This window comes from Cebidichthys violaceus, unplaced genomic scaffold, assembly GCF_023349555.1.
Source record: "Cebidichthys violaceus isolate CVI_PGR_0920_01 unplaced genomic scaffold, fCebVio1.0.p SCAF_28, whole genome shotgun sequence".
NCBI lineage: Eukaryota > Metazoa > Chordata > Actinopteri > Perciformes > Stichaeidae > Cebidichthys > Cebidichthys violaceus.
Genome location: NW_027176461.1, coordinates 2,254,744 through 2,276,394, shown reverse-complemented (window position 1 = coordinate 2,276,394; position 21,651 = coordinate 2,254,744). Strand labels below are relative to the sequence as shown.

At 42.7% G+C, this 21,651-nt stretch overlaps 1 protein-coding gene across 1 annotated transcript; it reads right to left on the bottom strand.

Annotated features, from left to right (window-relative positions):
- Positions 1-90: 90 nt before the first annotated feature.
- trip11 (thyroid hormone receptor interactor 11) lies at positions 91-21,191 on the bottom strand. Its single transcript, XM_068721642.1, has 22 exons — positions 21,048-21,191; positions 20,599-20,748; positions 17,121-17,197; positions 16,791-16,901; positions 15,544-15,846; positions 15,025-15,093; positions 14,548-14,713; positions 14,012-14,338; positions 13,368-13,408; positions 13,180-13,278; positions 12,714-12,917; positions 9,300-12,308; positions 9,037-9,177; positions 8,553-8,746; positions 7,767-7,930; positions 7,522-7,625; positions 7,256-7,355; positions 5,986-6,067; positions 5,181-5,295; positions 3,779-3,901; positions 1,674-1,818; positions 91-1,572 (listed from the first exon to the last, which is right to left on the bottom strand). The coding sequence occupies exons 2-22, from the start codon at positions 20,735-20,737 to the stop codon at positions 1,358-1,360; spliced, it is 5,928 nt and encodes a 1,975-aa protein (XP_068577743.1). The 5' UTR covers positions 20,738-20,748; positions 21,048-21,191; the 3' UTR covers positions 91-1,357.
- Positions 21,192-21,651: the final 460 nt, after the last annotated feature.

Here is a 21,651-nt window from a genome sequence, read left to right as displayed (position 1 = left end):
ATCTGGCGCAGGCAACGCAGGCCATCCACGCTGTAGTAGCCACATCTGGTTTGCACGAATGCGCGTTAGAGAGAGAAAGAAGCACAGCAGTAAAGGGCCAGCACAGCAGTATCTTTATTTGATTTCAAATTCCAATTAAATCACAGGTACTTACATCGGGTAAAGCTCATCCAAGTTCAAGGTAACCCAACTCCCTTTTGAGACGTCCTAGTTTCAGATTTTACATCTACAAAATGTATTTTACAACGAGGATTTACAGTTTTTACACTTTAACAATACACCTGGAGAAACCCTGTAATACTCTGCAGCGGCTGACTGACTTCTGTACAAAAATGTACAGCAGCTCAGTTATGCGCTGGCCAGCTCTGGTCAGGTAAAACTTCTTAGATGTGCAGTTTTTACATTTTGTAAATATATATATATATTTATATTAACCATTTACAATCCTGATTATACAACTATCTAATAGCAAAAATGCAGGCACTTAACTTCAAAACCTTCCTTAGTGCCTATAAATAGGAAACAACGCCACCCATTTACATACATATAACTATATAATAGTAGTGTACTTTAACATATGAGCAGCCTCAAGCCTCTGATCAACCACAGTCCGCAGTTACAGCCATAATTACTACGCTTGTTGCATATCACAGTCTTGCCGTCTGGAAAAGACAAGATTTCGCAAAAAATGTCTTTATGGTTTGAACAGATGTACTGAACCACATAAATCTCTACGCAGACTACTGCTGCCAGAGGTTTTAGGCAAGTCCTGGATCAGAAACAAACTGCATCATCGAAAAGAAAGAAGAAGAAAAAAGACCCAGAAGGCAAGAAAATAACAGCTGTCCTGCAAGTCAAAGGATGAAAACTGAAGGACATGAGATGCTTCCTCTTGCAAACAGAGGTGATGATGAGACTCAACCCACATGGATTGAACTGCACACAGTGAGTTAACAAGGTCACTTGTGTTCAGAACTTGTGCGATGAAGAAAAATCTAAATGTAAGACGTAACTCATAAGACACTTTCTATGAAAATCCACGATGTTGCTGAAAATGTTCTCATCCTGCGACCTTTTTGCATGTGGCGTCACTTCTTCATCATCTTCAACTTGTGCATCAAAACGTAACAATGGTGTTGAGACTGATGTGTAAAGGGAAACTCTGTTGCATAGAACAGTGATCGCATAAAAATAAATTTAGTCTCCGTCCCCTCACAAAAAAAAAGGAATGACTTCTCTGATATTTATTTTTGCAGGATGTCTTAAAAAAGAGCAGCAATAAGTATCTCAGTCTGTGTAGTGTAAACCTCATGTTGAATGAATTAATATGGCTGTGTGGCACTCTTTATGGGGCCCATCACTGCTTCAACAAGTCCTTGAGCACAGCTCCAGCACTGGCCTCAGCTGAGACCGGCACAGGTGTGAAGGTGGGCAGGGCATCGGAGATGGGCTTCATCAGCAGGTGACCTCCTGAGCTGCCGGAGCTGGAACCGGCCAGCAGGGGAACCGCGGCAGAGCGAGCGGCCAGGAAAGGGTTGGAGTCGCCGAGTCGCTTGCCGAGCGCCGCAGCTCCTGTGAAGAGAGAGGCGTCGACGTTAAATGAGGTTCGATGTGTTTATTTAAAAAGGGAAGCAAGAGAGAGAACGACGCCTCCCGTCTGACAGGTTGTTTACCTGCAGCGCCGCTGGACGCAGCACTGTTGATTCGTCTCGGAGGCGGAGCGCCCAGAGCCTTGATGTCATGGGCTGGAAGCTTTGCTGCGGGCAGCGAAGGGGTCGACTCGATCTCCAGGAACTTCACAAACATCTCTGAGAAGGACTGCAACAACAAAAGGACAGAAGAACTGAATTACTGATGTATTTAAGTAAGGAACTTCTGCTTTACATTATAAACAAGGGGTCCAAAAGGAAGAGTGAGCTTAAGAAAAGCATCCTGGTAAGGAACCTGTGTCTTGCTCATGGACACTTCAGCACACTTTGCTTGACAGTTTTTTTAACCAGTTTGTATCCCTACAAATGTAATTATAATGCTGCTGAAAATATCTTTCCTATTTTCATAGTTTTTTTAAAGTGTTGTATTTTCCATAGAAGAATATGTTGTAATGTACAATTTCTATGCTTTTTTGTATCCTTTCCTATAAATTAAAATATTCTATGTTTTGACAGAAAGAAGATGATTGTTTTATTTTACAAACACTGGCATATGATTGACTTTACCTTTGTCTACTTTTAGTCTTTGTATACTTTCAGTGTTTTTGCTGTATAGGTGACGCTTCGTGTGAAGTGAATGTAGTGATATTCCTGCATTTAAAATGTAAATACTTCATTCCTCAATTGCAGGTATGCGTCTGCTATTATTTGTTGCTGTAATAATCATAAAGAATGTATTTTGGTAATTTCATACGATTTTTTTGGTAATTGTTGGTGTGCAATATCATACTTTCTTCTCTTTATATTATCAAGACTCAGTGACTGCTTTGCTTCTCTGAGATTGCAGGGAAGTTACGCTGGTGCCTTGTCTGGTGCCATGTCTGGTGCCATGTCTGGTGCCTTGTCTGGTGCCATGTCTGGTGCCTTGTCTGGTGCCTTGTCTGGTGCCATGTCTGGTGCCTTGTCTGGTGCCTTGTCTGGTGCCTTGTCTGGTGCCTTGTCTGGTGCCTTGTCTGGTGCCTTGTCTGGTGCCTTGTCTGGTGCCATGTCTGGTGCCATGTCTGGTGCCTTGTCTGGTGCCTTGTCTGGTGTCTTGTCTGGTGCCTTGTCTGGTGCCATGTCTGGTGCCTTGTCTGGTGCCATGTCTGGTGCCTTGTCTGGTGCCTTGTCTGGTGCCTTGTCTGGTGCCTTGTCTGGTGCCATGTCTGGTGCCATGTCTGGTGCCATGTCTGGTGCCATGTCTGGTGCCATGTGATAACTTGCTGAAAGACAGTCCTGGGAAGTGTAGTCGTTGCCCGTTATACAACACAGAGCAGAGTTAGAACTATTACATGCGCATTCTCCTGCATGGTCTACAGTTAGGGTATAGTTAGTCTGATGTAGACTATAAGTCTACGAATATCTGTCTATTTCAGCCGTCATTCTCCTCCCCTTCTGTATCTACCTTCCAATTCTCTGCATCCTGTGCTTAGTGCCAACCAAGATGATTGTGATTGTTTTAAAGGAGTGTTATTTCCCTATAACAGAATAATAATGTGTGGAGGCAGACCTTTCTTTAGTACTGAGGGGGAAAACTATTCAAGTGAACCTAAAAACAGAGGATACACTCCAAAAAGAGGCAGGAAGAATGGGAAACCTGTGGGTTCTAGACACACGTTGACCAAATGTCAGTTTTAGGCTCAACATATTTCTCCAAGTCCGGCTTAAGCATTACGACAGTATACAATTTGTGTTATAGTGGAATGTGGATGAATCAGAAAGCTTCGTAGTGTTACATTTGCAAGTGCCTTAGCTAACTACATTAGCCCGCTAACAGCTAACTTTACCCATCATCATTTTAGTCGTCAACTGAACCCCAGGTAGACATTTGCCTGATTGCGGATTCAAAGGTCTGGACCGAGCCAAAATAGACATAGGGTGCTGAAATAATCCTTTGGCATTTGTTAATCTAGCTAAAGGCATTTTGTTAGCATTTCAACTCTTGGTAGTATATTGTGGCGTTGATTGTTTCCCCTTCCTGTGGGCGTGGTTTTCAGGGTTGACAAGTTGCCCTCCGTCTCTATAGCACACTGTAAAAAAAGTAAACTGTGTGCGTCTGTGTTAAAGGAACTCAATGTGGCGTTTCTTACCGAGTTCAACCCTTGGCCACTGGTGGGCCTCGGGGGAGTGTTTGGGACGCTCTGTGCTCCTTTACCTCCCAGCCAGGTCGACATCCATCCAGTAACACCGTGCCGTCCGTCCTCCCCTAACATCTGTAGATGGGCGGTGAGGAAGTGCAGACAAATACTGTTGGACTCTTACAAGGAACAAAGTCTCCAAATCATCACAGACACCTAATATTGTCTGTGAAATAAGTTATTAAACGTTGGATGAAGAGAGCAGGTACAGTCAACGTTACAGTCTTATACAGTTCATTCAGGCTATTTTGGAAAAGTTACTTTTTTTTTTTTCCTATTTCAAAGAAGCGGTCAGATTATTTCAGTTTTAACTGTTCTTGTTGTTCTTTCTGCCTGCCATCACTTTCTGTAAAAATGATTTTGTGGACCCAATCACCAGTTACGCTCATAGACAGACACTCAGAGTCTCTGCTGACAGACCACACTACACATTTATTGTTGACCATCAATCATGCATGATAATCATCATTAGAGTCATTTGGCAGGATCCAGCTGGATGGACCCCAAATTTATATACATACAGACAGTTTATATACATATACTGTATATATACTGAGAGAGAGAGAGATCCCAGATTTGGGCTAAAAAAAAGGCAGCAGAGGGGGAATACTAGCTGATCCACTGAGGCCAATTCTGAAAAGTCTGGTTTTGTGGGACTCTTGGCTGCTGTAAACATGAGTTAAGTGGAACATTTAAACAGCATTAACAGGAAATGAGGGAGAGATGAAAAAGTAGAGCGACCTCCAACACAATAAAAAATCGGTTTTCTGAGGAGTTCTAATCGCATTTGCCCTTCACACTATCTGTTTTACTGTAGGAGTATTGGGTAATATACTTTGGAAGCGTTGGATGGAGTCCCACAGGGCTCCTGCCAGAAGATCTGTGTAAGGAAATGCTTTAGTTTTCTGGGCTGAGCACGGAAAGGATTTTCAAGGACTGCTGGAGTTCAAAGTCACAGTTGAATGAGCCAGTTTCAGGACCGGCTCTCTCAAGGACAACGTTTAACTAATCAGTGACCTGGGACTGTGACAAATACTGGACATACTGATCATGTTAACTGTCAGTCCTTCTCTGCCTAGCGTCTCCATGCTGCTCTTTTTGTCAAAACAAACTTAAGTATCTGTAATTCGGACACCGACTAGGAAGCTCTCTTAACTCGTGTTGTGTTGAAAATGAAAGTAAGACCTCTTTTGTAGCTGAAACCTACTGCTGAAAAGTAGCAGCTAATTGAGTTTCAGTTACTTTTAAGTGAAACTGCTGTATTAATGTTGTATTAATACCAACTCTCTCCTAGAAACGTGATTATGTGATTGCTGAAGTAAATACTTTGAATATGAGTCAAGGACTCTCTCACCTTATCAACATCTTCTCTGCTCAGTCCCAGAACACTTCCCATGAGCCTCAGCACATCGGCCCGCTTGGTTTTAGGTGTGTGGAAGTATCCCACGAACAGGTTACGCATCAGGACTCTGGGAACAGAACATGAATAATATGTAACATGATGTAACTCAAGACCTCAATACCATTTTTTATACAGCAGTACACAATACATATTCATATAAATTCAATCGCTGTACAGGGCGGGGGGAATACTTCCCTTTCCCATAATTGTAGCTGCCCTGTTAAAACCATGCCTCTCTAACTTGTGTTGAGTTAAAACAGCTCTATTTTCTGTTTTGCGACAATGCACGGCCACAGGAGCAAGATGTCTTTGTGAATATCATATAAACATAAATAGGCCTGTATAATATAGAAATATTTACACATTTAAATATAAATATAATAGTAAAATAGGTTTAATTTAATTTGAGTCTGAACATAATACCTAGGAGGTAATCAGTAAATTTGAGTAAAACACAAACTTATCCTATGAAAATGTGACACAGACGTGGGGACTAATTTCTAAATCACGAGGTTTCTGGTGATACTCGTCCCGTGTGAACAAGGCTTCAGATTGCTGCACTCACAAGCGTGGTCCTCTCAGTGTCATAATGCTTTAAAAGATGAGACGTTATAACATTTTCACACAGAAGTGTGACTTTCTACAATCCCTTGAAACTGTGGGAGAGTAATAATGAAAACCATATTTGTTTCTTATCATAATCTCATTTAGATGAATACAGAAATGTAATATTTAACCCAGACAGGACCAAACTTACTTGTCTATCTTCCCCTCTGTGCTGTTTAGAAGGTTCATCAGTTTCTTCTGCGCCTCCTCCAACATTTCCTGTCTAATTTCCACTGTAACGCACACGCGCACACGCACACGCACACGCACACGCACACACACACACACACACACACACACACACACACACACACACACACACACACAGAGTGAAGAGATGTTTTTTCAATCATTTAAAAGTCATGTCCCTGTTGCACATAACCCCAGTGTGTGCCTTTCATGTCACAACGCCACGCAGCCGATCACATGAAAAAGAAATACCCGACAATCTTCAATCAATCAGAAAGTCATTAAACAAGACTTACTGCTGCCCTGAAGGTATTTCAGAAGCATCAAAGACTCGTCTGAGCCATCTGGATGGTAATGTAACAAATATGATAACGAAGAACTGTAACCTGTTTCAAGCTGCGACTATATTTCCGAGCCACATAGTCGGAAATAACTTCGCTCTTAATGTAAAACACAAGCAAAATATGAACGCTCTATTTCGAATGGAAATAATAGAAAGTAACATCAGTATTAACCAATACAAACAATGATAATATAATATGCTAAAATCCTGAATATGCTAAAATGCTGTGCAGAATGTTATTTTCATGTTAGATGGTTTGAAGAGTCTTTGAGGAATCTGGAAAGACTTTCAGAACAGCAGTAAGTTTTGTTCAGAGACTTTCTGGGTTTTCAAAAATCATCGGGTATTTATTTGTCAAAATATCAGATTCTTTGTGCTGTGGCACAAACTGGGGTTATCATGCACATACTAACGTCATCCTCTCATTGGTGAGACATTCTCACGGCTAACCAACTATTAATAGAACAATAGTAAATTATTTCATCGGTGATTGATTTGAAAAGTAAATATATGGCTTCATATCGGTTCTGAATGAATACAATGTCTGAACAGCCAGAGAGGGGTGAAAAAAAGAAGCCGTCTGAGAATTTGCCGGTGAGATAAGAGTGAAATCTGCTGAGTGTGTACAGGAGAACCTCACCCAGGGGCGACCAGAGTTCCACTTGCTCTGTTATTCAGACTATGATAAGGACATGTGCACACTAAAATAAAATCATGAGCCTGGGAGAAATTAAAAAAGAAGTTGATGTCTAAACGCTGCCTGGGCCAGCAACCTTGTGAAGATATCTTCATTTATAGTTTATATGGAGTGCTTGTCTGACATTTTCATCATCCCCTCAGTAGATGCGTGTTAGAAGTCGGCTGGTGATGACGCCCTGCTGCAGCTCACCTTGTTTTTTCAGCTCGTCAAGTTGCTCCTCCTTTAGATCGAGCTGATCCGTGAGGCGTGACGCTGATTCTAGAGCGGCGTTGGCTTCATCGAGGTTAATCTGACAAAGAGCACAACACCCTCGGTTATTACGGCTTTCATGTCAACGTAACCGTCATCAAGAAATATGTCATATGTGTTCGCTTTCTGGCCTTGCTGTTGGCGGCACGTCGTATATATAAATAAAGTGAATGGACATTCTGATCAGTTGTTGATTGCTGGTTTACCTGAAGGGAGGATGCTTGGTCCTCCAGCCTCACTGCTTTTCTTTTCCACTCGTCCTTCTCCTTCTTGTGCCTATCAAGCTCTGAGGAGTACATGGCTTTCTCTTCTGATGGGGGAAGAAGATACAATTACTACAGGTATACTATGGATGTTTTATTGCAAAACTGCAGGCATAAACTGCCTTATCAGTACCACCAGGGTAGATACTACTACGACCTGAGTCTTCATGTAGAAGCCGATGACTTGCCTTGTTGAAACTGCTCTAGCACCATCTGCAGGTTGGAGAGCGACACTGCATACTGGTTGACCTGCTCCTGGGAGGTTCTGAGACGGATGAGAGCCTCGTCCCTCTGCTTCACCACTCCAGTCAGCTGCTCCTGCAGAGACTCCACCTGCATGCTGGCCTGTTGGCTGGAGGCAGAGGGCCAGTGAGCCAAAACCAGATTGAAGACACATCTGTACCACCAGTCTATATCAGGGCATGCAGCTATATGGTATCCAACATTGGAATTCAACTTTGACTTGATATGCCCCAGCGGGAGCATATAACTGGAATGATAGGAGACCTAAGATAAAGCCTTGAGGGACCCCACTAGAGAGTGGGACACCAAAGCAAACCCTAGTTAAGAGGTAAGAACAAAACCAAACTAAATCACTGATGAAAACTCACTCATTAAAATATTATGGTCGACTTGGTCAAAGGTTGAGCTAAGTTGGAGGTAAAAAAAAATAATTTATGATCGTACCGGGTCTCAGGACTGTTACAGCCTCAATATCCGTATTTAGGGTAACAAGTAAGGTGTTCTTTAGGTGCAAAACTACAAAGCTGAAATCCATTTTAGATCATTATTTTTTGGGCAATTTGCACTTTTTTTTCCCCTTTGCCACACAGCCACCCACGCCACCAATTCTCGAATTTGATGTGGCATGCTTTTCCTGTTCAATATCTAAACCCTGGTGAAAATGAGCAGTGATATCCCTGATCATTTAATTATTATTTGTCTAAAGCGCTGCAGTCTTAGTTCATGCTAACCTGGCATTCTCCACAGCACTCGAGGATGTGGCCAGTTTGTCGTCCAGCAGTGCCACCCTCCTGCGTAGCTCAGTCTCCCTGTCCTCTGCAGCGAGGGCTTCTCTCGTGTACGAGTCCTCGATCTCCAAGAGGTGATTACGTAACCTTTCCAGCTCCAAGTTGAGACGCTGTTCTTTGTCCTTCATATGCTGAAGCTGTGAAGGAAACAGAAACATCGTTACATGCGTAGAGCTACGAGAATAATACCACAGTAACTTTGGATCCTCAACTGTAACTGTTTCTACTTATTTAACAGCATGTTTTTATGACTGGACAACATGATGAGGGCAGAAAAACACTCTAGTTAAGGAAGTTTTACACTATGAAATATCTATTATAATCATCAATATTGTTCCAAGACTTATGCAGAAAACCCAGCAGTGAGCAAACGCAGACAAACGGTTCAAATTAAAGGCTAGTGACTGAATATTATCCGTCCTCCTACCTCAGTTTGTACTGCAGTGGTCGCCATTTGTTTTTGCTTGAGTGCCATCATCACCTGATCCCTCTCCTGCTGGAACGCAAAAGCTTTCTCCTGCATGGACTTCAGTTCATTCAGGAGTTGATTCAGCTCACCAGACTTACCCTGCATCACATCATCGGCAGAGTCAATCAGAAATAAGACAATTTGAAGAATAGAAGAGAAAAGAAAAACTCTAAAATCTCTCTAAAATGACTTTAATGGATACATTTTTATTTCCCACTGACCTGCTCTTTGTCTTTGAGCATCCTCTCCACTGTTGCAGACTTCTCGCTCACAGCGCTCAGTTCAAACTCCTTCTCTCTCAGCAGGAGGGAGACCTGCATGTTGGTTTCCTGCAGCGCTCTGAACTCAGACTCTTTCTCTCGAGAGCGTGAAGCTACCAGCTCGTTCTCCTCCTTCAGCGTCCTCCCATCCATTTCCAGAATGAGAGCACGCTCTTTCAGGTTGGTCACGGCCTGCTTCAGCACCTCGTTGTCATTCTCGCGGTTCCGTAGTGACTCGCTGACGTGACTCAGCTGGTCGCCTTTGGTTTTGATGAGCAGGTCTTTCTCCCTCACGGACCTCTGCAGGGCCTCCAGCCTCTCTCGGACCAGCCGAACCTCATCGGCCTGACTCCTCTGCTCGCTCTCTGTGGCGGATGCTGAGTTGGAGAGCCGGTGGTTGTTCTCCTGAAGAGTCTTGATTGTGTTTTCCTTCTCAGCCAACTGAATTCGCAATTGGACAATTTCTTCCTGGAGTTTCTCATAGTTTGCCGTTGGAGACGTTTGGTGGCTTGGAGCATCAGCTGTGAGAGAAGCTCCACTAGCCTGAGCAGCTACGACTTCAGGAGTCTGTGCTACGCTGTCCAGCTTACCCAGCAGAACATCCTTGGTGGTGCTGAGCTGGGTGATGGTCTGCTGGACCTGGGCGAGTTCCTGACTCAGACTTCCCAGCCTCCTTTCCTTCTGCTCGTAGCTGTGGATCAGTCCGGCGTAGTCCACCGACAGCTTGGAGCTGCAGTCGCTGTCAGCGGAGACCTGACCCTGCAGTTTGATCAGCTCCTCCTGCAGCTGAGCCGACTCGTGCTGCATGTTCTTGACTGTGGTGATCACCTGCTGCTTCCACTCCTCCATCTTCTTCACCTGCTGTTTCAGTGTGTCCCTCTCCTGCAGCAGCTCCTCGAACTGGTTGCTGCTGACGCCTCCGGAGCCGCTTCCAGACTCCCCTCCTGAGGACTGCAGGACGGTCACCAGGGTCTGGCACTTCTGGGTCAAAGCATCGATCTCTATGTCCTTCTCCCTGATGATGCGGGACAGGTTCTGGATGGTCTCCTTGAACATCTCTTGGCTTCCTGAGGGATCGCTCATGTTGGAGAGGCGTTGGTTCTCCTGCTGAAGCTTCAACAGGGCCCCCTCCTTCCCTGCCATGATATCCATGAGACGGTGGTAGTCGGAGCGAAGCTGGCTGTTCTCTCTGGTCTTCTCGTTGAGCACGGCAAGCACTTGCTCTCTCTCTACGGCGTACGCCTGCAGCTGCTGCTGCAGGAACATGACATCCTGGCTGTGTCCACCGCCTCCGACCATGGACATTCTGGCATGAAGCGCCTGAATCTCCAGATCCTTCTGCAGGATCATCTGTGACAGTTTGCCCACCTCATCACGGGACACCACCAGCTGGTCCAGCTGCCTGGTCAGTGAGAGGTTCTTCTCGTTCAGCAGGCTGATCTCAGTCTCTTTCTCCTTGATGCCTCTCACCAGTCTGTCTATTTCTACCTTAGACAGGTCGTGTTTCTCGTTGCCGTTCTCCTGATTTAGAGTCTGGGTCTTCTCCTCCTGCAGGATGACCTCTCCCTGCACAGGTGGGGAGTCCCGCACTCGACTCCCACTGAGCTGATCTACAGCCTGCTGGAGGCCGGATATCTCTTCATCTCTGGCATGGATGAGTCTGTCATAGTTCAGTGTGGTCTGCTGAAGGCGAGCATGAGCCTGCTCCAGCTCAGTCTGCTGAGCCTGGACAGACTGCTGCGACAGAAGGAGAGAGGCCTGCAGCTCCTCCATGGTTCTCCTCAGAGACTGGACCTCCTCTTCCAGACCGTTCCTAGAGGACTTGAGCTGGGTGATCTCCGTCTCCAGCTCCGTGATGATGTCTAAGGTCCTGGGCTCAGACAGAGGTTGAGGTCTGCTGGTCTGATCCCTGAGTCGGTCGATCTCTTCTTTCAAATGACTGTTCTTCTCCTTCATTCCCCCCAACTGTTTATCCTTCTCCTCTAGTACGTGTTTGAGAGCATCCGCTTCCTTTGTCACGACTAAAATACTGTTCTCCATCTCCTTCTGCAAATCCAACGCGTTTTGTTTCAACGTGTCCATGAAGACGTCCTTCTCCTGCAGCAAATCTGTCAGCTGCTTCTGCCCTGCGACTGTGATGGAAAGCATCTCGTTGGTGTCTCTGTGGTCGGACGCCAGCTGCTCCACGTCTCTCTTCAGCTGAGCTATCTCCATGTCTTTCTCCTGGTTGAGTTTGATGGCTCGCTCGTGCTCCATCTGTAAAGCGGAGGCGTCCATGGAGCGGGCTCGGGTCAACTCCTCGATGGTCTGCTGGAACTGTTTTCCCTGTTCTGTTAGCGTCCTCTCAGCCTGTTCCAATTCACCCTCTAGTTGACTTTTCTCCAGCTTCAGAGCTTCGACACGAGTGTCCTTCTCCCGTACTGTCCTGTCCATCCGCTTGGTTAGTTCCTCAGCCTGCTCACTCTCCCCCTTCAACCTCCTGTTCTCCATCTTCAACTCATAGTCCTCAGACAGCGCCTTGTCCCGAGAGCTCCTCATCTCATCCAATTCTCTCCTGAGCTCTGACAACTCCCTCTCCTTCCCTGCTAGCTTCTCTTCAGTTCCCTGTGCCTCAGTTCCTCTATCCCCTGCCTGATCCAGCTCTGCTTTGGCAACAGATAATTGCTCCTCTTGCTCCTGAAAAGTCTTCTTCAGCTCTGTGATTTGCCCTCGTGCCTCCCTGCTCTGCTCCTGTGCATGTCCCAGTTTGTCTTTCAGCTCCTTCACTGTCCGTTCCAGCTCCTGTTTGCCCATATGCAGGTCGTTGAGGGTGAAAGCGCTCTGGCTCACTTTCTCTTTTTGGGTCTCCAGCTCTTGCTCCAGTGCCCTCTTCTGGTCTTTGGTTGTGTTCAGCTCTGCAGTCAGTCCAGTTAGCTCGGCCTCGGCCTCCCTCAGCTGTCCAGAGAGCTGCTCCTTCACTGAGATCATGTGCTAGAGGCAGAAAAAGTAGAAAAACTAAAATCAGTAAACGGTACAGATTTATTCTCATAGTTTTTGTTTTTTTAATATTGTTGTCTAGGGTTTCTCCATGTTTTCCTTTTAAAATGTTATACATATCCATCCTTTGTTTTTTGCTAAGCGTAACACCTTTACAATGTCTGAAGACGATTAAAACCAAATTGGCTAAATAAGTAAGTAGTGCATTGTGTGCTTAAACATAATTAATATTATCTTCCATTTGTGCCACTAGATCCCTCTAAATGCTAAACACTGTTCCTTTAAGCCGGCCCTTTGTAAAGCACTTCGGCTGATTTTGATGAGGTCTACATAAATACACTTTATCATTATTATTATTATATGATAACAAAGAAAGCTGGCCACCGCGGTCAGTCAGACCTGTGTTGCTTCCTGGTTTTGCCGGTCTAGTTCTTCCAGCTCAGACATCAGGGTGTCTCGTTCCTCCTCAGTGTTTCTCAGAGCCTTTTCTCTCCTCTCCAGCGCTGCCTTCAGATCCTCCAGCGACTCTGTGTCACCAGACTCAGCTTCATTATTGCTAACTATTTGTTCCTCTGACATGTCTAGTCTTTCTTGGAGACTGAGCTGTAAAAAGACACATAAAAACAAAAATAACACTTCAGGATTGTTTATATAATCCAATAGACCTCAGTTACTCCATCGGAGTTCTGACCTTTTCTGTCTTACCGATACCTTAACACGTGTAAGTGTAAATGCATCACCAGGTTCTATGTCACAAGCTACACACAGACACATACATAAATGTATCAATAAGATCAATAAAGATATACAAAATATTTTAAGCAGCCTGTGGTTAAAATATTCAGATTGCAGCAGATGAACAAACCTTTTCTTGTTCTAGGACTTCCTTTTCTTGTCTCAACGTCCCAATAATGGTGTTCAGTTCCAAGATGTCTGCATGCTCAACTTCTTCCTTTGGTTCAGTCTAATTATAAAAGGAGTTAGAGAGGTCATTAAACTACATACATTATAAATATTCAACATGTTTGGTTAATGATTTACAATCACACTAACCCCAGCCATGCTTTTCAGTCCTTCTATTTCTTTTTCTGCAGCTGAAAAGCAGAAACTTGAGTTAAAATGAAGGTTAATAATGAAGGAAAACAACCAATGGCTACGGAAGCCCTGAGAGGACAATGAGAAAACAAATCTGGTGATTATTTTTCTAAGTTTGACCTCAATTGTTTTGTCTCATTTGTTTGTGACATAAGAACGAGTGAAAAAAGTTTTGGCAGGTGAAATTTAGAAGTCAAGCTAATTTTCCTAAGCGTTTGTTGTTGGAATGCTAATTCTAGCCACAAGAGGCTGAAGTGCTCCACTACCCCATGTTCTAAATAAGACTAAAATCATTCATGTTTTCTTCCAGGTTACTTCTAATTTACATAACTTGCTAACACAGTGCATGAAGAAATTAAACTTCAGCTGGGGGAAAAAAAAAATGTCTTCTATTTTTTCAGCTGTCCTTAATCATGGACACAGGAGGGACATTTTTTCTTCACTTGCCTCTCAGGGCTTCCATACATGGCTTTTCCTAGGGAGTCCATGACAATATTCTGTGTCCATGCAATATAAATTTAAGGTTACACAATCAGCTTCAGAAAAGTGAGCTTTAATTTAACAGCATTAATTAGCTGTATTCAGCATGAATAACAGTATACCTGCAAGGTTTTTTCTCAACACTTGGATCTCGTGGTCCAGCTGGGCTTTTTGCAGAGACTTCCCCTCCTGCTCTTGGACTCGTGTCTGAAGCTCGGTGACGGAGGCCTGCAGACGCGTGTAGTTCTCCAGCAACCCAGTGTTTTCTTCCTGGACCTCGTCTTTCTCCAGCTGCAGTGACGCCTGCTTCGTCTGTGCCTCCTCCAGATTGGCAGAAAGCTGGGCCAGCTGCTCCTCCCGCTGATCTGCCGCTTCCTGCAGGAAGCTTATGGCTTTCTGTAGTTCTGGCAGTTTGGAGGCATCTGACTGGGAAGCGGCAGGACCACCACCTGGAGAGAAGGATTCAGAGGAGGGAGTACATTTGGTGTGTTGTGTCTCGAGTAGAAACACAGAGTTGAAGAGATTTGTCACAACTCCTGTACTGCATTTGGCAAAGGTGCCAAGAATCTTTGGTATTAAGCCATAATTTTCTCGGGAATATCTCAGATTTCCTATCCCTTCCACAAGTTACAACAACAAATACCAAAGTTAGGCTCACCACTATGAATATGTTCCTCCAGCTCCTCTATCCTCTCCTCGTACTCTGCTAAGTCCTCTCTATGTCGCCGTGTGATGTCGGCCATCTTCTGCCGCTGAGCGTCCTGCAGAGCTGCCAGTTCATGCTGGTGTTCGTCCACCTCACGGCCCATCTCCTCCCGCAGATCCTGTTCCAAAGCAGCAAAAACATCCAGGTTAGAGTCTCAGTGTCACTACGCTCTGTCAAAGTTGCTGTTATAAATTATTCAAATCTGCATTCATTGAAATTTTGGCCACATTAGGAGAGCAAAAACTAACACAACACCGACTAGTAAAACACTCCATAAAGCTAAGAGGAACTTCAGAGTTGAGTAATACGAACAACCACTTTCACATACACTTTGTCATTTAAAGCATGTCAACATATAAAATATTCATTATAGCAGTTTTAAGATGTAGATTCACCCATGAATTATTCTAGAAAAAATGAAAAACTCACCTTAATAGTTCTTTGAAGTTTGAGAACCTCTCCCTGGTCGCCATTTCCAGTTGCTGCTGCTGTTGATGCCTGAAATAAAGATAACAAATCAGATCTCCTCTGAAACAAACACAGAATAAAGTTTAGTTTATTTATTTATATATTTATAAGCATTTCTTTAAATAGCATTTGTTTTTTGGTGTGCCAGAAAGGTGTTTAACAAATCAAAACAATTCCGATGAAACAAATGAACTAAAATAAATGTAAAATGGTTTCTTGTTTCTTTTTAGTATCTGGCACATTGTTCTGTGTAGCAACCCTTGTGTATGTGGTACCAAAAACTGCTGAAATAAAACCAAAGCATCTCTTGAAAGCCATGATTTCAGGGCATAAATTAAACAATATATATTGTTTGTTTAATCCGTGCAAATCCATATAAAATTGTGAATATATAAAAGTGTAAACAGGGATTATCTACTATGGGAATGTGGAACTATTCCTTTAACTGGATGACCATCTGTCCTGCTACATCGTCATTACCTGAGACATCCGCCTCCAGTGTGCCACCTCTGCCTCCAGACGCACGACTTCTGTCGACAGCCGGTTGATCTCCTGCTGCGACCAGATCACGTCGCTGAGGTCCATTTCGTCGCCGTGGAACCCCTGGTGGGAGCCTGAGGGCCGTGACATGTAGGAGGAAACAGAAGAGGAGGTAGTGGTCGAGGAAGACGTGGTGACAGGCAGCATGGCCGGACCGACGGAGGCAGACTGAGCCGAATGGTGCAGATTCTGGACTTCCTCCTGGAGTCCACTCTGCCGAGCTTTCAGGTGACTGATCTCCACCTGGAAGACACGAACAAACATTAGGACTCTTTAATACCATGAGCTCCACATCCATGTTCTGTCTTTACAAGGCTGAGCTGTATACAGTTACAGTAACAGAAGTGATTCTGGTCTGCTCTTTGTCAAAACGTCTTTTAAAAGCATTTTCTTTTTTGCCTATTTTCTTTAAAATACTTTAGCTGATTTCTGACAGATGTTTTATGATTTAGATCATTTAATGAATGTAGGTTTTACATGAGGATTTGAAACACTAAGTGTGGGCAAATGTGCTTTTAACTGCCTTTGGAAAAATCGGGAAAAATCGGATATTCATCTACCCATATACACTCTAATTATGGAAGGATTGCAAACATAAAAATGGGTTTAATAAGAGCAATCAAGCATTTCATCAAATACAAATTGTATCTGCCATATGTGTGTGCATGTCTGACTAAGTTAATACTAAATAACTTTTTTTCATCTTTTTCAGTTTTAAATTAAAAATATATATATATATGTTTTTATTTTAATATCCGGAATTATTATACTGGCAACCTGAAACTTCCACATGTAATGACCTAAGATACATACTGACAGAGCAAACTACAATACTAAATAGTTAATACTTGCTTTCTGCTACCATCCAGGCTACAGTATGTTTTATATATATATATATATATATTATATATATATATATATATATATATATATATATATATACATTATATATATATATATATATATATATATATATATATATATACATATATACACACACACACACACACTGTATATATTTATATTTATGAAGGGGCATGCTCACATTTAATAACACAATTTGACACAATGGATCATGTGTCCGTCTTTTAGTTATCTAAAAATAGTTTATGAGGATATGTCTTGGAGGATATATATTAAACACAAATACTCTGGTGAGGTTTTATTATAAACACAACTGTACACACATCTTTCTGCTGCAGGAGGGTTCTGTACTCTGCAGACTGTCCTTTAATCTGGATCTCTGAGGCCTCCAGCTTCTCCTCCAGCTCTGCATGGAGCTTTCTTAATCTGTCGTACTGCAACAAAGAGAGAAGCGAGGGAGTCGGTCACAAAAAAATATATATATATGCAGGACATTAACATTTTTCTTGTCCACTTTACAGGAAGGGGTCAGAGGTTATGGTGAAGTACAAAAGCAGCAGTTATAGCTGTGCTTTTCCTGTCAACAGGTCTACGGTGAGAGAGGCTTTATAGTTTTACTCCTCGACTCTGAATAAACGCACAAAGAATCTCACCTCAGACTTCTGAGAGGTAAATGCAGCCTCGATGTCGGCCAACTTGGTATTGGACACATGGAGTTCTGTGGCAGCGTCTGCAGTTCCATGGGAAATATAGCGTTGAATAGATCAAAATATACACAAGTCAGTTTACAGTTAAAGTAGAATCCACAAACATAGCTTTGTGTTTCTCTCATGTACACAGAAAGAGAAACATTTATCAGTTTTCTGATAACATGAATTTCAAAATGAGAACTTATCTTCACATTTATTTAGCAGCACATTCAAGAGGTACGAACTGTTGACTTCTACCCGGCTCACATGACAGACAAACACGCACGGCTGAGCAGGCCAAACATTTCTGGAGATCATATCGGAGTCATGTGACCTTAACAGCTGGACGAAGCTCAGCCAACATGTAACACTACTACACAAACTAAACTGCAGCCAAATCTAGCTCCAGGTCATTTTCTATTGAATAAAATGTGCTTAAACGATGGATGCAAGGCCCGACATGCAGAGAGCGTCACAGCTGTGCTCCGTACTCAGTGATAAGAATTCATACTCCTGGTGTTTGATTAGAGCTGTGAGTTGGAGATCTGCGGTCAAAGTTCTCTTTGAGTCAATACTTTATCGCTCGTCGTCCGTTCGCTTCAGGGTGATGGTACTTTGGGGTTTAACTGGCCGAATGAGATGGAGCCCTTTTTTATAGAAACTCCATAATTTTCGCATTTTGTCTTCATAAAATACTCATGATGAGCCCAGAGTAAGGTATAGAAATGAATTCAATTCAATATCTGGCATCAACATCACTAGAATGTGATTTGATCGTGAACCCTTTAATCTGCGTTCCCATCAGGCTCCGCTGACAATGAATGAAGAGGCGACTGCATCCACTGAGAATGTTTGCCTGAGATTTTACACCAAAATAACTTTTACTTTGAACTAAGTTATGTAGATGTTGCAATAGATGGAAATGTCTGACTTGTTTACCTCTACGAGCATGTATGAAAACTCTTTCACCGTCATCCGTCAAAACAAAGTATGTGAGTTACTTTTAAAACAAGAAAAACACGTAATTAAACCACGATAGAGCCGTACATGCAAAACAGTTTTTTTGTGCATCCTTTAAAAGCACCTTAACTCTGCTGATCCTGCTAAGAGGTCTTCAGTCTGTTTTCAAAGTTCATTGTCATTCTATAATTAGATCCTGACTGGAAAACGTTAGACCATTGTGTGGTTTCACAGACTTGGTATTAGTAGGACTCTGCTCTGTGTTTAACAAGGAACTATTTATAATCCGGTTTGTTCAGTTAGCTTGAAGCACAGATGTGGACTTAACATTCCGAAATAGTAGCTGTCTTATCTACACATCTGTATGGTACATTGAACACTGACACCTAAATGCAGTGCAGTAGTGATGTGGAAAGGCAGAGTATTTAAAAAAGGCACCACACACTGTTAATTACGCTACACAAACATTATAGAGTGCTGCAGGAATGAGTCCTAAAGCCAGAAAATGAGTCGGCATGTTTGCACTTCCGGTTCCCTCGTCTCGAAGTCAATGGGTTTTTGGTTTGATGCCTGAAATAAGATCGGTGGTTAACACGAGCGTGAGAGGTTTTAAAGTTTTGCTCTACGATATAAAATATGTCAGTAAAAACTCCTCTCAAGAGTTTTGAAGCTTTTACGCATCTTAAAGAAGTCGGTTGCTAACAAGTGGCTAAATGAGACTGAAGAACATCAACGTTGATTGCCACAGAGCTTATTTTCTGGATGGAATCCACAACAAACAATCCTGTTGGATTCTTAGGTTGGCATTCGTCATCCCTGCAGCTCTCTATTGTCTTTCAGGTAGTCAAACTCTCATTCAGTGCCAACAGAGCAGCGATAGAAATTGGGAGTTCTGTTTACATATACTCCACTTTTCCACATGAGAACACAATTATCTTGAAAACATAAGACAATGTATAAAAATAAAGGAGTGCTGCACCGGGTCAAGAAACTTGGTGTTGGTGCCGTTGAAGTAAAAAAAAAAAAAAAAAAGAATCTTCAAGAAAAGAGCAAGTAGTCAGTAACAAATGAAGACATGTTGAGTCGAAACGCATTGGTCATCCATGAATTAATAAAAGATTTTTAACTCACAATCCGAGTGCTTTGGATGTTTTTCAGACCGTATTCATATTAGCCAACTAATACTTCCTTCAAAAGGTAATCCGGAAAGTCTTTTATTTGTTTCAGTGCATCACTAATTAGTCTAATTAGTCTAGTTTGCTCCCTTAATTGAGTCAGTTGCTGTCACATTTCTGTAATACTGGGACATGTTCACTGTCAGTCAAGTAGTAACGGCTAATTCTAGAATTGAGAAATATCGGTAACTTATTGTACTGTAATAACCTAGCCTACATTTGGGATCCACCAATACAGATGCTGATTTTGGATATCGGTCCGATTCTGACTCAAACAGCCGGATCGGGTATCGGCGACAATAGGTCGATCTGGTATCGGATAACATTTCTTTCTTTAAACTGCTTTTTCCTTTTACAAAGTTATGAAATCAATGTTTAAGTCAAATCTGATATTTCCGTACACATACAAGAATCATCCCAGTCACTTCCACACAGGCATACAGCTTATTAATTAAACACTGGTATCCAGCTGTTGATATCGGGACTGAAAAAGTCAGATCAATGCATCCCCCGCTCAGATCTCACTAAAAACAGACACAAATAACTCTAATTAGGCACCCGCAGCATAAAACGTACTGATAATTCATGAAGGTTATAATGTTCACTTTTTGTTGTTTCAAAGAATTCTCCTTTTGGAGAATGCAGTTTGTGGGGCTGTTGAGTTACACTGTGTTTTACTGAGAGGTGTTTGTGATATTTAGTCTACACTCATTGATAGAAATAGGACGGACAAAATATTAACAACACCTCTGGATATAACCACTCACACCTCTCTAAACCTGTTTCAACTAAAACAGAACATTGAACTTAGTGGAAGGCTGTGGTATTGTTGAGTTGTGGAGACGTCTTATTGATTTATGGATTAGTTCTTGCTGGTCGTACCTGGTAAACTGCCAACTGAGTGTATACAAGTATTTGTTTCTAGAACCATCTAATTACAAAATATATATGTTTCTCTCATGTGAGCTGACATTTGCTTGTGATTATGACAGTTGAGTGTGTCACAGTGTTCCTTAATACCAAGATATTTATATTTCAGGGTCTGCTAATACACTGAAACACCAACAAGCCAAAACACACACACACACACACACACACACACACACACACACACACACACACACACACACACACACCTAAAGGCACCCTTAGTGGGTGTTTAATTTAAGGTTAATACACTGGAACTTATCAAGCTAATGCATACGTATACAAAACACTCTTTCCTACAGCTGTGTAACTCTAAAACTTGTAGTCTGATGTGGCTTCCTAACAAAGAGACAAAAACAAGAAGAGGAACACAAACTTACCTCCCACTTCTTCCACTCCTTCCAGCAGCATGTCTTTGGTAAAGTTTGATATCTGCCCGGTGAAAGACGACAGGCTCCCGCCGACCTGGCCCAGAGACTGACCGAGGCCGGAGCCGATTCCACCCAGCCAGGATGACATCTTGATGAGGACTACAAACCAAAACAAAGCAGGGCCGAAGAGGACCGGGGGGGGGGCTAGCCTAGCTTTGACTCCAGACGTGATATAGTAAACTCGGTCATCAAACTGAACAGTAAATTCTACACCACGAGGACTTCGTTAACTTCAAAATCCACTTTAATCTTCCGAAGCAAAGTCGCTTTTCAGGCTGACAGACGCTCATTTAGCAAAGACCCCAGTTCCGCTAATAACAGCTGATCCTTTGCCTTTGGAATTTGTCAAGCTAAAGCTAAGCTAAGCGACGTTATACCACAGTCAAACTAGCTAATACCTTAGCTCACGTCCTTACGTTGAGGTCTGTGTCGTCTACGGTGAGAGTGAGGGGTGTTTGTTTAGCAGTTTCTCGCCGGTCTAAACAACACAGCGTCCAGAAAGTGCCACCTCAACTGCAGCCATATCTGCTCGGCTGCGGCGATGGCTGTCAGGTTTGACGTGGACACGGAACAAGGCAGCGGTGCATTGTGGGATACTGGAGGACCAACAGATTCAAGGTGCGTTCAAGAACCAACGAGAACACCATCTGAAAGTCAAACGCAGTCTTCAGCAGGTAAATAATACAGTATGTTCATACATACTGTATATTGCATATTCCGTTTTTATTCTCGGAAGGTTAGTAAGATGACAAATGGGAACTATTTGTAAAATAAACTTTCTTTTAGAAAAATAGTTAAAGCTAAATGTAATATTTACAGTGTGCATTTTTGAGCTATAACCTTTATATTACACATTTGGAAAAATATACCAATGTTAGACTTGGAGTATGTTTCTTTTTATACGTGTGAATTTTTCATCATATTTACATCAGGCAAGCCATGTCCTTGTCCTCCTTTAAAATCACAGTTTTTAAAATTCCCTTTAATCCACCTAATTCATTT